The sequence below is a fragment of the Morchella importuna genome (genome assembly GCF_003444635.1).
Source record: "Morchella importuna strain M04M26 chromosome Unknown Morimp01GS032, whole genome shotgun sequence".
Classification (NCBI taxonomy): Eukaryota; Fungi; Ascomycota; class Pezizomycetes; order Pezizales; family Morchellaceae; genus Morchella; species Morchella importuna.
The window spans coordinates 505,280-522,205 of record NW_025763429.1 but is presented as its reverse complement, the minus strand read 5'-3'; the positions used below and the strand labels follow the sequence as shown (position 1 = coordinate 522,205).

Sequence of the window (16,926 nt, the reverse complement as noted above, 5' to 3'; positions counted from 1 at the left end):
ATTTCTACAAACCCCGTAGGCATGATGAATACAAGTAAGTTTTCGTTCCAAACATGAATAATAGAAACACCAAGAAAAACCCGCTCCCCAAGCCAGACCACCCAAATTCCCACGTACCAACATAAATACAAAACTCATCATCATCAAAGACAAAGAATAGGTCATAGGCCATAGAGCTAGATGGCATATTTAATTACAATAAAAGAAAAAAGATAATTTTTATCTTCTAAAAACAAGAAGCACGAAGACCATTGCAGGTACAAGAACAAGCAGACAAACACATTATATCCGCTTGCTCAAAAGCCAGAAAGACATGTCACTTTAGACCACCTCCACATGCTTAGAACCTTGCTTCTCAATGCTTCCATCCGAGACCTCACCGGTGCGAAGATCCTCGCGGTTGATGGCAATGATGCGGTCGGTCTCTGGGCGGAGGTGGGTAGCAAGACCCTTGAGGTTGAACATGATATCCATGTCCTCGAGTGAGAGACCCTTGGTCTCAGGGAGGAAGCACCATGCAAAGATCATACCGCAGACGAGAGAGCAGCCGAAGAAAAGGAAAGTGCCGTAGGTGATGTTGTTCATCATGTACGGGGTGGAGTACACAATGATGAACTGACCGAGCCACTGGGTGCAGGTGGTGAAGACAAGGCAGACTGAACGGATACCGGTGGGGAAGACCTCAGCGCTAAAAAGAAACAGGGAATGTTAGTATGATAGCTTAGAAATGAATATTGGAAAGAGATGGGGGCATACCAGAAAATCCACGGGATACCGTTCCATGAAAGAGCGTAGAAGATGGCAAATATGTAGATCATGACAATGGCAACGTAAGCACCGGCGTCACGCTGGGCAACACCCTCGAAGGATCCGGAGAGCTTGGAGAAACCAGCAAGGTAGAACATCGCAATGAGAGCACCAACAGATCCGTAAAGCAGTGACTTGCGACGTCCCAAGACATCAACACCGAAGAACATGAAGAGGATGGTAGCAAGAGCCTTGACAATACCGAAAACACCAGTAGCAAGAAGTCCAACACTGGTTCCAGAGAATCCAATGCTCTTGAAGATGGTGGGAGAGTAGTAGTTGAGCGCGTTGATACCGGACAAGTTCTGGAACATCATGAGGGCCATTCCGATGAGGAGACGGTTGCGGTTGCCGGGGAGGAAAGTCTCCTTCAACTTTGAGATAAAAGATCTGTTGGCACCAAGGGCGTTCTCGTGCTCAATCTGCTGGTTGACCGTGTCGACTTCCCAGACGATGTACTGGTGATCGGCGGGGAGGCCACGGATGGTGCAGAGGTTCTTGATCGCCAGCTCGGTCTTACCGGCCTTGATGAGCCATCTTGGAGATTCGGGCTGGAACCACATAAGAATGACGAGGAGAGAACCGGGAACGAGCTGTACGGCGAAAGGAACGTGCCATTGGCGGTCAGAATCGTTATCCTCATGGATGGAAACTCCGTAGTTGACCCAGAAACCGACGACGAGAGCCAATTGAAGTAAGATTTCAAAGATACCAATCAAACGTCCACGGATAGCGGGAGGAGAACATTCGGAAATGTAGATGGGGACCAAGAGCGAAGAAGCGCCGACAGCAATACCTGAGAAACGTCAGTAGTGATCAAAATGCCAAGAATCAAGATGCGGACTAGGGGTACACATACCAGTAAGCGCACGACCAGCATAAATCAAACCAAGATGACCATCCGAAACCAATTGCAAGATAGCGCCAATACAGAAAAGAACACCGCAAGGCATCAAAGTGTTTTTTCTTCCGAACTTCTCGGTCACTGCGTAACAAGCAATTGCGCCAAAGAAACATCCAGCCTGGAAAGTAGACACGATGTTTGCTTTCAAAGTGGCAAGTTCGTCACCGGTTGCCTCAGCCAAACCGAAGCGGGACTGGAAAGATGGAAGAGACATGGTCCCACCAATGAAGGCGGAATCATAACCAAACATGGCAGAACCCATAGCTGCTGAAACCGCGAGAGCATAGATCCTCCAGTTGTAGACCTCTGGAGGGGCCGGGTTGGCGGAGTCGTCCTTCAAGGCGAATGGGTTACGCATATTGGGCGAACTGGTGCTATTAAAACTGAAGAAAGGGATGAAGATTCGATTCCAACAGTTATCAGGGAGTGATGACTGGACTGTAACAGTGAAGTCAGGACTGAGTGATGATTGTTGGGAGGAATGATGAGGTTGCGGAAGAAGGGAAATGATGGGAGTAATATATACGGCCGGACACTTGGACGTTTTTCACCACTAACCTACTGTGCTAGCAACTTATTTTGTCGGGGAGAACACTAACCCCACCGCGGGTAGCCGAATAGGGTGCTGCGCAACACCATACCGACCAGCCCTTTGGTGGCCACCACTTGACGCTCACGCTGGGCGTTGTGGGGAAAACCAGCCCTGGTCCGGGGAAAGGAGGCCCGGATAGGACATTATGCGGGGAAATGGCCAAGATCTCCATCATACAAATTGGCGGCAGTTCTGCAAACAAGGCTGGGGTGTGTGTGAGAGGCGACACAAGTCTTACCTTCATGTAACCATGTGCTCTAAAGTCGGTTCTGGGCTGGCAGATTGCGGCCTCGATTAGGGCTTTACCCGTTTTTGGCGATATCGTTTGTGACCTGAGGTTGTGGATGGGTAGACCGCACAAGAGACCGAGATATCTTCCATGGGTGTGGGTGATGGATGACCCTGTCTTGCTGCACACGTTATGGGTGCTGCCACACACCACCCCTGTACGGCAAGATGCGACCAAACTGAAAGGGATACTTTCTTTTTGGGCCATGATCATGAAATGGCAAGGACGGTTGTGCTTTTTCCGCAAGGGCGATTGAATTAAGCCGGTTGAAGAAACCAATTGTTTCATGATTTCTAATAATCGATTCCGGATTCGATGGAGAGCATAGGAGTTATCTTTTCCCGTTGAATAACCATCTTGGTGCGAGATAGAGAGGGTGGGATAGAGGCGTTAAGACGGAAATAACATTTCTTGCGAGCAATTACAGTGTGGTAATAACCAAGGCAACTCTGGACAAGACATGAAGACCGAAGCAAAGCAAAAGGCGAGAACGACAAATTAGACCTCGGATATATCAAGGAAAATCCAGAGAGAGTCTCTTGAGTAACTCTGGCCATATTTTTCCGTCCGTTCAGAAAAGAGAAAAAAAGGTTGGGGGCTTCTTGGTAGTTTTAAATTCTTCAACGGCGGAGAAAGAAATCATGTCATGCCATAGATCATGCCATTAGGTTTTCGTGGTGGTGCCATTCCTGCAATAACTCGACTCACCAGTACATCTACTCTACTGAGCAGCACGACAACGGGGAGCGCGATTAATATAACCAAAGTAGAAATCGTTTCTACTGCTGGATGAAGCAGTTACTAGATTTTTCATCGTCTAATAAGCATTGTCTATACACAACTCGTAACGGTTGTGTCTTCTATATCTATCCATACACTACTACTACCCAATGGATTCAGAGGAAAAGTGAACTCAAGCTTTTGCCCAGAAAAAAACGCGTCGGGGTATATCCTCTACCGGGAAATGAACTTCTCAGTCCTGGGGACAATGCTGTTCGTACTGCCCCTAGAAACGTGGTATCGGTAATGACTGATATGCAGTATGTACTCTGTGAAAGGTTAGGGTTCCATGATAAGGTATGTATGTGCCTCTGTGGGCCTGCCCTTGGTGTTTCTAATGCTGCTGTGCCCTGATCGTGACGTTTTACGTGATGCTGTAGACAGGAGGCTGGCTTGACACTGTTTTTTTCTTTGTGAAAAGAAGGTTTGAGATCGTTGACATTGTCATATTTTGAAGGTGACACAAGCTGACCCAGCATCGTGGCCACGTGGAAGGAGAATAAAATATATTATTATTTATTTTCTTATTATGCATCGTGTGGCTGAGATTTCGCTGTCATCACAGGATTATCACTCGGTTTGCAATGCACTCGCCCGGTCAGGCACATTTTTTTTTTTTTGTTTAATTCATTAATTGCATGCAACCGGTCAGGCACATACTTATCACGAAGTACGTTTTGGACTCTACTTATTGTCAAATCTCTACTGACCACTGCCTCTAGGTATCTGGATATAAATAAAAAAATAATAAAAAAAGTCTACCTACAATCCTTTCTCAAACCCGATAAAACCAAAGAAAAAAAAATTGAAAACAGAAAAGAAAAGCGACATGGGATACAAAATCCGTTCACTTCTTCGCCAGCACCGCATCCACCGCCGCACTCATCACCGCCGAAGGTGCCTGTCTCCCGGTCCACATTCTAAACTGGTGATACGCCTGCTTCTTCAACACATCCGTCCCACGGCTTGTCTTCCACCCGCTAAACTGGCCCGCAACCTTCATCAGCGCCGTCACCAACGGCCTATATGCCATCTCGACCAGAACACCCCCCTCCGCCGCCAGCGAAAAGAACTGCGCTGGGATATCCGTCTCTACAAAATCATCGGCGGGCACGCACCCCACCAAAATATTCGGCACCGGCGACACCTCCGCCGGGAAGTCGGACATTGCCAGATAGTGCTCAAACTCTAGTGCGGGAAAGTCCGCCGCGAGCTCATCGGACTTGCTCCGCGTGCGGTTGATCAGGTAGACCTTGCGCACACCCAACTGCTGCACGGCATAGCACGCCGCCCGCGCCGCCCCGCCGGCGCCCAGGACGACCGCCGCGGCCGTAGACACCCCGCCGGGCGTCGGCCAGTTGGCCTCGATGCACGACTTGATCCCGAGCCAGTCCGTATTATCACCCAACAAGACCCTCTCGCCCGTCTTCGGGTCCGTCTCGACCACAACCGTATTGACCGCGCCCACCAGCCTCGCCGACTCGGACGTCTTCTGCATATACTTCCCGATCTGCAGCTTATGCGGGAACGTGACGGACGCGCCGCCAAACGTCTCCTCGCGCATCATGCCCGCAATCTCGTCGTCGACGCTCGCCGTCTCGTGGATCGAGTAGTGGTGCGGCAGCCCCAGCTCCGCGAAGCCGGTGTTGTGCAGCGCCGGCGAGAGCGAGTGCGCGATGTTGTTGCCGAAAATGAAAAAGTTGCGCTTTGGAAGTAGGCCCGCGAGGTGCATCGTTGTGTGCACCTGCGCGAGCGTGAGCTGGCCAGGCGCGGACGATGGGATGAGCGAGTTTGTGATCATGCTGATTGGGGCCAGCGCGCGCGAGAGCTGGCCTGCGGCGCCCATGGCGACGGCGAGGATAGGCTTTGGGTGGTCGGCGTGCGCGCGGAGGAACAGCGCTTGCTCGTAGGCGTCGTAGATACTCGTTGCCATGATGCTAAGTTTTGGAATATCTGCGGTCATATTTCCTGCGTCAGCGATCATTTCCAATTACCTCTCCCTCCCCCGCTTTCCGCGCCTCCCCCCCGCGCTGCCTCCCCGTCAACAAAATACAAACACACACATAAAAAGAAAAAGGCGAAAAAAGAGCATAAACTCACCACCAAAGCTATCAGCCCTCTCAAACTTCTCCCTCAGCACCTCGCTCCCCCACGGGATGTCCCCCGTCCAATCATGAAAGCTCCCCACAATCTTGCTCCCGCCCTTCTCCCTCACCATGACATCAATCATTTCCTGCGGCCATTCAATCTCAACATCCACATACGCACACCCCTCCCTCACGGCTATCAACATCGCCTCCAGCGCCGCCTCGTGCGCGCTGTCCGGCCACTTCCCGCCCTGGCTGACGGTGCGGATCGTGAACATGATCGGCAGCTCCGTGGCCTGCTGCAGCAGCGAGAGCTGGCTCTTGAGATAGCTGCATGACGGCGGGGAGGTGGGAGAGGCGGGGTCGCAGAGCAGGTCGACGCGCAGCTCGAAGACGTCGGTGTGGTAGGAGAGGTGCGGGATGAGCGGGAGGAGCGTGGTGATGCTGGGGTGCGTGAGTGGGAGGATGTAAGTCTTTTTGCCGGCGGCGTGGTGCGCGGTGATGAGGTCGGTGGTTGGGAGGGTGAGTTTGGATATCATTGTGGTGGTGGTGGGGGGATGTTTGCGGTGGTGTGCGGTGATGGATTGGGTTGGTGGGTTGGCGGGTTGGTGGTTAGGTTGCTGTGGTTGTGGAGGTAGGTGGAGTCGAGTAGAATGGTGGATGTGGAATGGTGCAGTAGAGTGAGTGCAAGAGTGAGCTGATAATGATGCTATCGATAGAATAGCGCTGTCACTATTCCCGTGGGGATATTTTTACGTTCAGGAACTAGCTGGATTCTCTTAAGCTCCTCAAACAAGCCCTCTTCTCTTCCTTTCTTCTCGGTATTAAAAACAACGACAAAGACTGCTAACACCACAAGCCTCCCCTATTCCCCTACGGGGGTACAGTATATAAACCACCTCACAACATCATCGTGCCCTCACCTCCAGTCACCCTCGTCATCTCGTCCGGCGCAACCCTAACCCTGCACCTGCCACAGTGCCGGAACTCCCCTACACAAGGAAAAGTAACCAAAGCTACTAATCGCGCCCGAATGTGGTAATGATTGTCTTGGAGCGCATAAGTGCTCTTCCGGCGCTCGGGTCTTGTATGGCTTGTGGAGGAATTAGTTTTTTTTTCCCCGGCGCTCGTTTAGCCGTTAGCGAGGGTGTGAGATCGGTCAGTTAGTTGGTTTAGTTGGTCGGAGTGCGCCCTGTGACCTGGAGGCGGGATGGGAGGATGGGCATGGGGGCAGGTGTAGAGTATGGAGGAGGGAGGGTGGGCGTGTGATTATTGATCCCCAGCTCGGCTCCCCGCAGAGCGACGTGGAGGCGGCATGGGACCGGGGGAGGAAAAAGAAAAAGGAGAGGGTTTATCATTATCCTCGGCCCGTGGGAAGGATAGGGGCGCAAGCGGGTAAGTGCTTATCCAGTTTTCGTGGGGAAACCTGGGGAACGTCAACGTCTCACGCGTGGGGGATCCGGAGATGGGGAAAAGGGCTTGGAGAAATGCTAACGAGGAGATGCCAACGAGGAACGAGGAAATTGGGTTAGTGGAATATGGGGGAGTTGCATTCGGGGAGTTTGGCGATATGTGGGGATATTATGGCTTGAGCTTAAATTTTATATATATTGTAGTAGTCAGCTAGATAGTAGTCAGCAAATAGTTGTTTTCATTTTGAGTATTCTAAATATTATATCGTAGCAATTGATTCTACATTTTCATGTCATTAGTCGGTCCTACCACAGTAGATCAGCAGTAGAGAACATTGAGCCTAATGGGTCTGGATGGAAACCAAGTTACCGGTCGGCACGTTTTCGTTCAGTGTTATTTCATCTGATGAAAATCTCGGTGTTGTCGGCGTGTCTCTTAACTTCTAGAGACCGCTTTTGACTCATTCCAATAGCATTTATACTCGCCTCTTCTACACCAAAACACACTCTACATCACGATCCCCGCGTTCCAAAACCCACATCCCATACTCATCTCCATATCTTCATCCCGCAACCAAAAATGACTACCCCAAGTCAAAGATTCTACTACCTGGCCGGCCAGGGTGTCCGCCACTCCATTGCCCCCACCGTCCACCAGACCGTGGCCGACGCCCTCGGCCTTCCCTGGACTTTCAAGCTCCTCGACATCCCCTCTGTCGAAGAGCTCATGTCCGTCTTCCGCCAACCCGACTTCGCCGCCGGCGTCGTCACAATGCCCTACAAGAAGACCATAATGCCGCACCTCGACCGTCTCGACGAGCTCTGCACGACACTTGGCTCATGCAACAACGTCTACATCGACGGCGACGGCAAGCTCGTGGGCTCAAACACCGACTGGATCGGCATCCTCGAGTGTCTGCGCACGGCATCGGAGAAGGGCGTGGGTAAGCCCGCAATGGTGATTGGTGCCGGCGGAGCGAGTAGGGCGGCCGTGTATGCGCTGTTTGCGCATCTCAAGTGTGCGACAATCTATGTCATCAACCGCGACGACCAGGAAGTCGCCGACCTACAGAGCGACGCGCAGGCATACGGTGAGGCTGGGCCAACAATTGTGCATGTAAAGTCACTGTCGCAGATTGAGTCAATCGCGGCGGAAGAGCTGCCAGCGTATGTGGTGGGCACAGTGCCTGATTTCGAGCCACAGACGGAGAGCGAGATCGAGGCGTCGAAGATTGTTAAATATGTATTTGAGAAGACGCCAGAGGAGGGGAGGGGCGTGTTTTTGGATATGTGCTTTAATCCCAGGAAGACAAGGCTGTTGAAGGCAGCCGGGGAACAGGGGTGGAAGACGGTGGAGGGGATCAATATCATTGGGTGGCAGTTGGAGAGGCAGTACACGCTGTGGGCGGGCGCGGAGGCGGCGAAGAATATTCCGTACGATAAGGCGTGGGAGGCGCTGAGGAAGGCCGCGGACGCGAGTACGATTATCAATAAATAGATGGTGATGTTGGTGGTGCTTGTGGTTGTATAGTTGAAAAAATGAAGTTTATGATTTTTTGGTTACTTGGTTGATGAATGTGAACTGTGATTATGCCGTTAGCTCGTGAAGTTCGAAATGAAGCGATGTAGGTACATAGCGGAATTAGAACCAGGCGATAAACTCTGCTACGAGAGTGTCCACCACAGAAATAGTAGGAAGTTCATTAAGACGAGAGATGGTAGGAGAGAGACGTTGGATGGGATTGAATATGAGAGAGCTAGCGGTCGATCATGGCTGATGCCCAACACCTAATAAAAGTCACCTTAATGTAATGTAGATAGATGACTTGATTGATGATACTAGAGTGATGATTGTAGATGACTCGATTGATGATAGAGTGATGATTGATGATAGATTCAGATAGAATAACGATGGAGGATGAGTAATGAAAGAGGAAGAGGCCCCCAACTGCGAAGATATACTAGCTCGTCTGGTATATATATCTGTTCTACTTGTGCAGCGCTGAGTGTTCTTTCCACAAGTATCGCCTAACCCGTCTATCCTTAATTGGATGTTGTCTGTCCACCGCCCGCATTTCCTCTTCTTCCGGTGTGTCTGTGTCTGTGTCTGTGTCTGTGTCTGTGTCTGTGTCTGTGTCTGTGTCTGTGTCTGTGTCTGGCGTGAGGCGTGGCATGATTCCATCAAACACGTCATGTTTGTCGGCCAGGCAGGTACGTGCGCCGAAACAGTAAGTAGCTATGGCTATGTATATATCACCCGGCACTGCTCACCCACGGGCTATTCTATTCCTCTCCTTCTTTCATCATCAGTCAGCCCTCCCATCTACAAATTCTTCGATTCATCCATCTACTGCTATTTCTAGAAGGTCCATCATCCTACGAAAGCTATCTAGCTAGTGTTGGGCAGGAGCCGAGCTGGCTCGAACATCTCAAGCTCTCTTTCTCACGAGTGCAAGTCAGCTCGAGCTTTGTGGGCCATCAGTAATGGCAAAGATTGGACAAGATAACGAAGATAAACCCCTTGAGTCCATCCTTAAAAGTGAAAAGTATACTGAGATGACTATTTTTAGCTCTTTTAATCAGAGGTCGGGCCTTCGTTCGTACAATCAGAGCCAACTCGAGCTCGAAGTCAGGCTCGTCTCGAACAGGCTCGTGCTCAACACTATGTCTGGCATAGCTGGATATTTGGTCATGCATTATCACTCGGGTTTCCATCTGGTGTAGTGTCGCTCAACATTACATGTACTCGTGGAACATTACATGTACTCGTGGAACATAACTACCCCTCATCTCCGCCCGTCATCCCCACTCGCTCTCGTGTGGATAAAATTATGTCAAAATATGAATTGACTGTCTTACGTCGTGCACAGGCATCAACTGATTTATGCAGATTTCGTGATATCGGATGATCAAGAATTGGCTATTTCACTTACACAGCTAGCTAGCTATAGGCAGCGGTTAATTTATGCACAGCAGAGATCACAATATGGGCAGCCATGGCCGGATCCGAATTTTTAAAAAGCCCAAGAATGTTATATTTCTAGCTCCCGAAAAAGTACAACCAAAGAGAAAAACCCAAATACAAAAACTGAAACAGAAAAAAACCTTTTACACGAAGAGAGAGAACCTACAAAAACCAAAAGAGGAAATAAAAACGCTCTACGCATCCCTCTCATCCAGCTTCAACGCCTTGACACACTTATTCCACGATGCCACCCCACGCTCAGCATGGTCCTTTGGCACCGACGGCGACGGGTCCATCATGCTCCTGTTGAACAGCTCCATCGAAACCCACCCCCTATATCCCCAATCAAAGATCCACATCTCGAGCATCTTCAAAACAGGGAGATACCCGCCCCTATCCTCCTCGAACGGGAACAACCTCGCGTTCCTCGACCAAGTCATGACCCACTTCTGCTTGGGATCATACCACTCATGGTTCGCCGACAGCGGCGGCGACATCTTTGCCGCATCCGCGAGCTGCACATAGTACACCTTCTCGAGCGGCACCTCGCGCAAAAACTCGTCAATATCCGCCTGCAAGATCTTATCCGCATTCGGCAGCACCCCGCTCTCCGACGTACAGTCGGCCCAGATGTTGGCCAGAATCTGGTACGTGTCCAGACACATTCCAAAGTTATCGCGGTTGACCGCCTGCGTGATCTTCCACGCCTGCTGCCACCGGTCGACATGCGCGCCCCACGCCATAATCTCATACGCAAACCTAATCGGCGGATTCTCCTTCGCGCCCAAATCCGCCACCTCCACCAGGTCCGCCACAATCTTATCCATATCCCCCGTGGCCACGGTGGGGTCCTGGTGGAACATCGACGGAATCTGGATCGTGTCCGTCCTTAGTATCTTCGCTAGCTTAAACCAGTGCTTGAGCTTCTCAATCTTCTCATCGTGGCGCTGCTGCGACAGCAGCCCGTCGTAGTTCTTGAACGGCTGGAACACAAAGATGGTCAAGCCATACTTGTCACACAAGTCGCGGAAGTTCTGCGCGGAGATGACGAGCTGCTCCTGGAATGTTGTTGTGCCGGGTGGGGCGGCGGCGAGGGCGCGGCGAGCGGGGATCTTGATGTCTTCGTAGAAGACCTCGACACCCTTGAAGCCGGCGGCGGCGGCGGCGGAGAGCTTGGGCTCGAGCTCGTGGAAGGCGGCACGGCCGAGGTTCATGGAGGCGATGCCGAGAGGGAGGGCATCGACGAGCTTTGTGGGGGTGGTGTAGGTTGGGGGCAGCATTGTGGCTGTTTCTGTTCTTTTTTTGGTCTTTTGACTTTTTTTTTTTGGGGGGGGGGTGGTGAGGAGGAGGAGGAGGAGGAGTGAGTGATAGTATGTGAGTGGGTGAGTGGTGAAATGGAGGTTTACAATGAGATGAGATGAGATGAGATGAGATGAGATGAATTTTATTTTCCAAACTGTCTGGTCCTGACCGTGTTTTTGTACTCTTTGGGGACCGGGGGGTGGGGGGGGGGGAATAGAGGGGGGGGGGAGCGGGTAGCTGACCGTACTAGCTAGCAGAGCGCAGCATCTACTAGGACTTATTTACAAAGCAGGCTACTACACGAGTTGTGGGGATTTTGGTTGCTGCGCGAGCTAGCTAGCTGTCGGAAGAACGTTTAGACGGGAGGAAATGATCGATTCGTGCTTGCCACCACCCACCCACCACAACCACCCAGCAGCATCCACTACGTGACACCCCCGGATACGCAACGCAACACACGCACCGCACTACATGCCGAGCTTATTTCGCGGGAAAATGGAGGAGGCATCATGATTACAATCTGAGGGGTCATTGATCATTTTTTATTTTTATTTTTTTTATCTTTTCGTTGAGGGTAAGGTAAGGGTAAAGGATGGTAAGTACCACCTATACTGCCAATGATTTTTTACTATGAAACACTATCGTTAATTCTCGAATAATCCACTATCCCCACTTCGTTAAATATTAATTCCGGGTTGGAAAAAGTGTGTATCTGCACGAATCCGTGAATTTTGATACGCCAATTCGCCTTGGTTCGCGATCGGACTTACCAGATACGAATACGGGGATAGTGGATTATTCAGGAATTAACGGTAGGGCTATTATTACTATTGCTACAAGCATTACGGCTATTAGGCGGTAAATGATAGTAGCCGTTCGGTATTTGTGTTCAATATTGTTGTTGTTGGCTACTTGGAGTCAGTACCGGACCGCCGAGACTCCCGAGAAAGTGGCAGTACTAAAGTGGCCGTATCTACATTCTATCTATCGATTGGCCCACCACAACATCACCACCACAAACCACCATCACCATCATTACCACTCTCCCCCAACCTCAACCCCAACCTCACCACACACTCCCCCCCAACCCAACCCACTCTCTACACCCACAACGACCAAACACACAATGGCACCCAAACTCCTCCTCATCAACGGCCCCAACCTCAACCTCCTCGGCACCCGCGAACCCCACATCTACGGCTACACCACCCTCTCCGACGTCGAATCCCTCGCCGCCACGCAAGCCGCCGCCTCCGGCGCCTCCCTAGCAAGCTACCAATCCAACCACGAAGGCGGCATAGTCGACCGCATCCACGCTGCGCGCGACGAGAAGGTCTCTTGGATCATCATCAACCCGGGCGCCTACACGCACACCTCCGTCGCAATCCGCGACGCGCTCATTGGCGTCAACATCCCGTTTATCGAGGTGCATGTGAGCAATGTGCATGCGCGCGAGTCGTTCAGGCACCATTCGTATTTCTCGGATAAGGCTGTTGCGACGGTGGTGGGGCTGGGGACGTATGGGTATACGGCGGCGGTGGGGTTTTGTTTGTTGAAGGAGAAGGAGAAGGAGGAGAAGGAGGCTGCTGCGGCGGCGGCGGCGGAGAAGGTGGCGTAGGAGGCGTAGATGCCGGTGGGGATGAGGGAGGGGAAGGGATGGGGGGTAGGAAGGGGATGAAGGGTGGTTTAAAATTTGTATATCTCTCTTGTATGCTCTGTGTGTGTGTGCTTTTTGGGTGCTGGAATACCTACCACGTACGCTATAGAAATTGATTTCCATCTACGAACACTCCAAACACTCCAATCATTACCATTACCATCATCATCTGTGAAAGCAATCCGAAACGACTGCCCCATCGTAAAAACACCCACCTATCATCACACACTTCACACCCCCGCCCAGATTCCCCGCAAACCCCAACCCAAACCCAAACCCCGCCGCGGACTATCGGCACTGTAACCACCGATAAGAACCACGGATAAACATTCACCCGCTATCATCACGTGCACAAGAACCGTGAAGACAACTGCGAAACCTATCACTAACCATCACTAACCCATCACTAATCCTTACGTGACAGCCGCTGCTGCTAGGTGCCAACTGTCCCATGCCCGGGAGAGCCGGGGGACCCGGGGGGGGGGGGGGTATGCGCTACAAAAGCTTCTTCTCCTTCTCTATTCTGCTCTTTTACCTGGATTCTTGTATTCCTACCTGACTGCTCTCCATCGGTGGTATTGCAATTGCATTTCTTTTTTTCGATCCCTTTTTCGACATTTCATAATTGATAGTTTGCGATAATGGCAACCACCCGCCTCCGCTCCCTCCGCGCGCTGCGCCCCCAGCAGCGCTGCTTCTCGGTGCGTAGCCGCCTGGCGCAGGAGTACAAGTCCAAAGTCGTCTCAGCGGCGGAAGCCATCTCGAGCCTGAAATCCGGCGACACGCTGCTCTGCGGTGGTTTCGGTGTTTGCGGGGTTCCCGGTAAGTCTTCATGAGTTCTCCCTGTTGCGAGTGGGTCAACGATTAGGATTTTGGGCTAATTGAGCGGTATCTAGACACCCTAATCGGCCAGGTCCTTGCCACGCCCACAATCCGCTCCCTGACAGCCGTGTCCAACAACGCTGGCACGCCCGGCCACGGGCTGTCACAGCTGCTCGAGTCCAAGCAGGTCAGCAAGATGATTGCCTCCTACATCGGCTCCAACAAGATCTTCGAAAAGATGTATCTCGACGGCAGCCTCGACGTCGAGCTGACGCCCCAAGGCAACATTGCAGGCCGTCTCGCCGCCGCCGGTGCCGGCGTCCCCGCATTCTACACGCCTGCCGGTGTCGGTACGTGGATCGAGGAGGGCAAGCTGCCGGTGCGCTACAAGAAGGACGGCAGCGGCGAGGTCGAGCTCACGAGTAAGCCGCGCGAGGTGCGCGAGTTTGGCGGACGGAAGTTTATCCTCGAGGAGGCGATCGTGGGCGATGTGGCGTTCATCAAGGCACACACTGTGGATACCTTGGGGAACATCCGCTTCCGATTGTCGGCAAGGAACTTTAATGCTGCGATGGCGCGCGCGGCGAAGCACACGGTTGTGGAGGCAGAGAACATTGTGCAGCCGGGGGAGATCCACCCTGACGATATCCACGTGCCGGGCGTGTACGTGAAGCAGGTTGTGCAGAGCACCACGCCAAAGAACATTGAGCTTCTGACTCTGGCCAAGACACCGGAGGATATCGAGAAGGCGATGAAGAGCGGCGGCGGCGAGGCGGCGAAGAAGCGGGAGACCATTGTCCGCAGGGCGGCGCAGGAGTTCCAGGATGGGGATGTCGTCAATCTCGGTATTGGTATGCCGACACTGGCGCCCAGTTTCTTGCCTGAGGGCGTGCATGTCCACTTGCAGTCTGAGAACGGACTGCTTGGCATGGGCCCTTACCCCACGAGGGAGCAGGCCGACCCGGATCTCATCAATGCGGGTAAGGAGACTGTCACGCTCAACCCGGGAGCGTCGACGTTTGGCAGTGAGGAGTCGTTCGGTATGATTAGAGCGGGCCGCATGGGCTTGACTATGCTCGGCGCCCTGCAGGTGTCGGCGAAGGGTGATCTGGCCAACTGGGGGCTGCCCGGTAAGATAAAGGGTATGGGAGGAGCTATGGACCTGGTCGCGAACCCAGCGGCCACAAGGGTCGTTGTCCTGATGGAGCACGTTGATAAGAAGGGCAGGCCAAAGATCCTCGAAGGTAATTGACCCTCTAGCTCCAAACATAGAAGAAGAAAGATACTAACTAGGACTTAGAATGCCAATTCCCCTTGACCGGCAAGCAGTGCGTCTCTCGCATTATCACAGACCTGGCAGTCTTCGACGTCTCCTTCACCAGCGGGCTCACCCTCATCGAGATCGCCAAGGGCGTGACGGTCGACGAGCTCAAGAGCAAGACTGGGGCAGCGTTTGCGGTCAGTGATTCGTTGAAGGAGATTGAGATCTAGAGGAAGTTTGGGTTTTGGTTATTATGTTATATGGCGTTGGTTTTTGTTGTAAATATGTGTATGTTTCTTAGATGTACTAGTAATGTACCCCAGACGATAAATGATATCAAAAGTTTTCTTTTTGCCACGAACCCTGTGTACTTAGTAGGATCAGTAAATTGGAGTGGATGAACTAACTTGAGAAGAAGAGAGGTTCGACCGTTGGGGAGTGGTTGTTTGCCAAACCACATTGTGAAATATAAACCACGTTGCTTAGGCATTAGTCACGTACTATCCATCCCCACTAATAATAAGCATAGACAAATGTCCTATAATAAAGCCGAAATACTCAAGGCCACACATGCACCGTCCAATTACTCTCGTGGAGAGAAGGTGGGTTAGGGTTCTCAGACCACTGCCTTGCTCGGCTGGTGGGGGCGCAATTGGGCGCTGTACATCGATAAACCTTTCGAGGTTTTCTGTTGCCAGATTACCACCCGCTATACCACACCCACCCCCAAATTCAAATAAACTACTGCATCCGTAACATAGCAGTGCGAGTGATAATCCATGAAATAGGTTAAGGTTAGGGTTTGTGAAACATATGAGGGGATCCAGCTGGCCAATGGGTGAGAGCCAATATTGGTTGGATGCGCTACTATCAGCTCGATTAAGCTTTATTCTGGATTCGGTAGCGGTTGTTGCGTCTATTGGCTCCGAAATGCCAGTGCATTACCGCTGCTACTCTGCAACAGTGAGAGTCGTCAACTACTGGTCGGTACTCTAGTCTACATGCGCCACTCACTAGGCAAAGTTCATGTCTTGCATGAACGCGGAAGATCCAATTAGTGATGAATTTTGTGTGCCAATCGTCAGGTTGTGGATTAGCTAACGGTGGTAAACCAAAAATATTTTAGACCTGCATCCTTTTACAGATCCGTGCAGGTGCAGAAACTGTTTGGGACTATTGCACTTTTCCTCTCGATTTTACTGGCAACAGCGGTGACTGACACATCACCGTGTCCAGGCTGGTCCCGGAGTACGGCTGGTGGACCACTGCTACCACCTGCATATCGTGGTAAGCGCCCAATAACCTTGTATCCGTTCGGTACGCTACCTTAGGCTTTCTTACAGGCCTGTGCAAGTGTAGAAACGTTGGATTATGATTATTACTTTCCCTTTCGATTTCACTGGTAACGGCATGGTGACTAACACCTGCAACCCAACAACTGTCTCCACTCCACTGGGACGCAACATTGTCCTCGCACACTCCTTACTGGCGCAGCAAAGGTGCAAAAGCGTTGTTTTAAGGTTATTACACCTCACCCCGAAGCCCGACTGGCCCGGTGATTTGGTAGCCTCCGTCAGCCTGTAGCCTGCAGCTTTGTCGTTGCCTCCACTCCAGAGCCTTGTTCTCTGTCGATATCCATTGGCACACCGGCGTTACCAGTATTTACACATCGGTGGTTAGCCAGTGGAGTAAGGTTGCAGATGCGGTTTGAGCGAGTCATCGTATTTACCGCCCCACCAGATCAGTAGGCCTCCTTACTGGCCCATGTAAAACGTCTCGCAAGTAATCGATCTCACAGACACATGGAGGTCTCGCGGTTACTGGCCTTGTTGAAAACGTGCGCGGTGACCGATCAACCTTCCACTGGAACGCCGCCTTGTTCTCTTCTATTGGTGAACCACCATCACTACATCGGTGGTAAACCGATCAGGCTGCAGACTCGCGTCACCTATCACCCCAATTGTTACTGGCCACTTGTAACACCACCTTCTGGGTAGGTTAAGGTCCTCTACTGGCCGAAATACTGCACCAGTGATGTAAGCAGGTCT

The 16,926-nt window shown here is 51.7% G+C and overlaps 6 protein-coding genes across 6 annotated transcripts; 3 read left to right on the top strand and 3 right to left on the bottom strand.

The window, feature by feature from the left end:
- Nucleotides 1-321: 321 nt before the first annotated feature.
- LAJ45_08930 (uncharacterized protein) lies at nucleotides 322-2,069 on the bottom strand (the record flags this gene model as incomplete). Its single annotated transcript, XM_046118478.1, has 3 exons — nucleotides 322-688; nucleotides 757-1,603; nucleotides 1,667-2,069. 3 exons carry the CDS (start codon nucleotides 2,067-2,069, stop codon nucleotides 322-324), a joined length of 1,617 nt encoding a protein of 538 aa, XP_045968434.1.
- A 2,150-nt stretch (nucleotides 2,070-4,219) lies between these two features.
- Nucleotides 4,220-5,998, bottom strand: LAJ45_08929 (uncharacterized protein; the record flags this gene model as incomplete). Its single annotated transcript, XM_046118477.1, has 2 exons — nucleotides 5,353-5,402; nucleotides 5,473-5,998. 2 exons carry the CDS (start codon nucleotides 5,996-5,998, stop codon nucleotides 5,353-5,355), a joined length of 576 nt encoding a protein of 191 aa, XP_045968433.1.
- Nucleotides 5,999-7,451: 1,453 nt separating this feature from the next.
- LAJ45_08928 (uncharacterized protein) lies at nucleotides 7,452-8,369 on the top strand (the record flags this gene model as incomplete). The annotated part of the gene is made up of 1 exon (XM_046118476.1): nucleotides 7,452-8,369. One exon carries the CDS (start codon nucleotides 7,452-7,454, stop codon nucleotides 8,367-8,369), a length of 918 nt encoding a protein of 305 aa, XP_045968432.1.
- A 1,661-nt stretch (nucleotides 8,370-10,030) lies between these two features.
- Nucleotides 10,031-11,116, bottom strand: LAJ45_08927 (uncharacterized protein; the record flags this gene model as incomplete). The annotated part of the gene is made up of 1 exon (XM_046118475.1): nucleotides 10,031-11,116. The coding sequence occupies one exon, from the start codon at nucleotides 11,114-11,116 to the stop codon at nucleotides 10,031-10,033; it is 1,086 nt and encodes a 361-aa protein (XP_045968431.1).
- Nucleotides 11,117-12,264: 1,148 nt separating this feature from the next.
- On the top strand, nucleotides 12,265-12,756 carry LAJ45_08926 (uncharacterized protein; the record flags this gene model as incomplete). The annotated part of the gene is made up of 1 exon (XM_046118474.1): nucleotides 12,265-12,756. One exon carries the CDS (start codon nucleotides 12,265-12,267, stop codon nucleotides 12,754-12,756), a length of 492 nt encoding a protein of 163 aa, XP_045968430.1.
- Nucleotides 12,757-13,436: 680 nt separating this feature from the next.
- On the top strand, nucleotides 13,437-15,108 carry LAJ45_08925 (uncharacterized protein; the record flags this gene model as incomplete). Its single annotated transcript, XM_046118473.1, has 3 exons — nucleotides 13,437-13,617; nucleotides 13,692-14,861; nucleotides 14,918-15,108. 3 exons carry the CDS (start codon nucleotides 13,437-13,439, stop codon nucleotides 15,106-15,108), a joined length of 1,542 nt encoding a protein of 513 aa, XP_045968429.1.
- Between the last annotated feature and the right edge of the window lie 1,818 nt (nucleotides 15,109-16,926).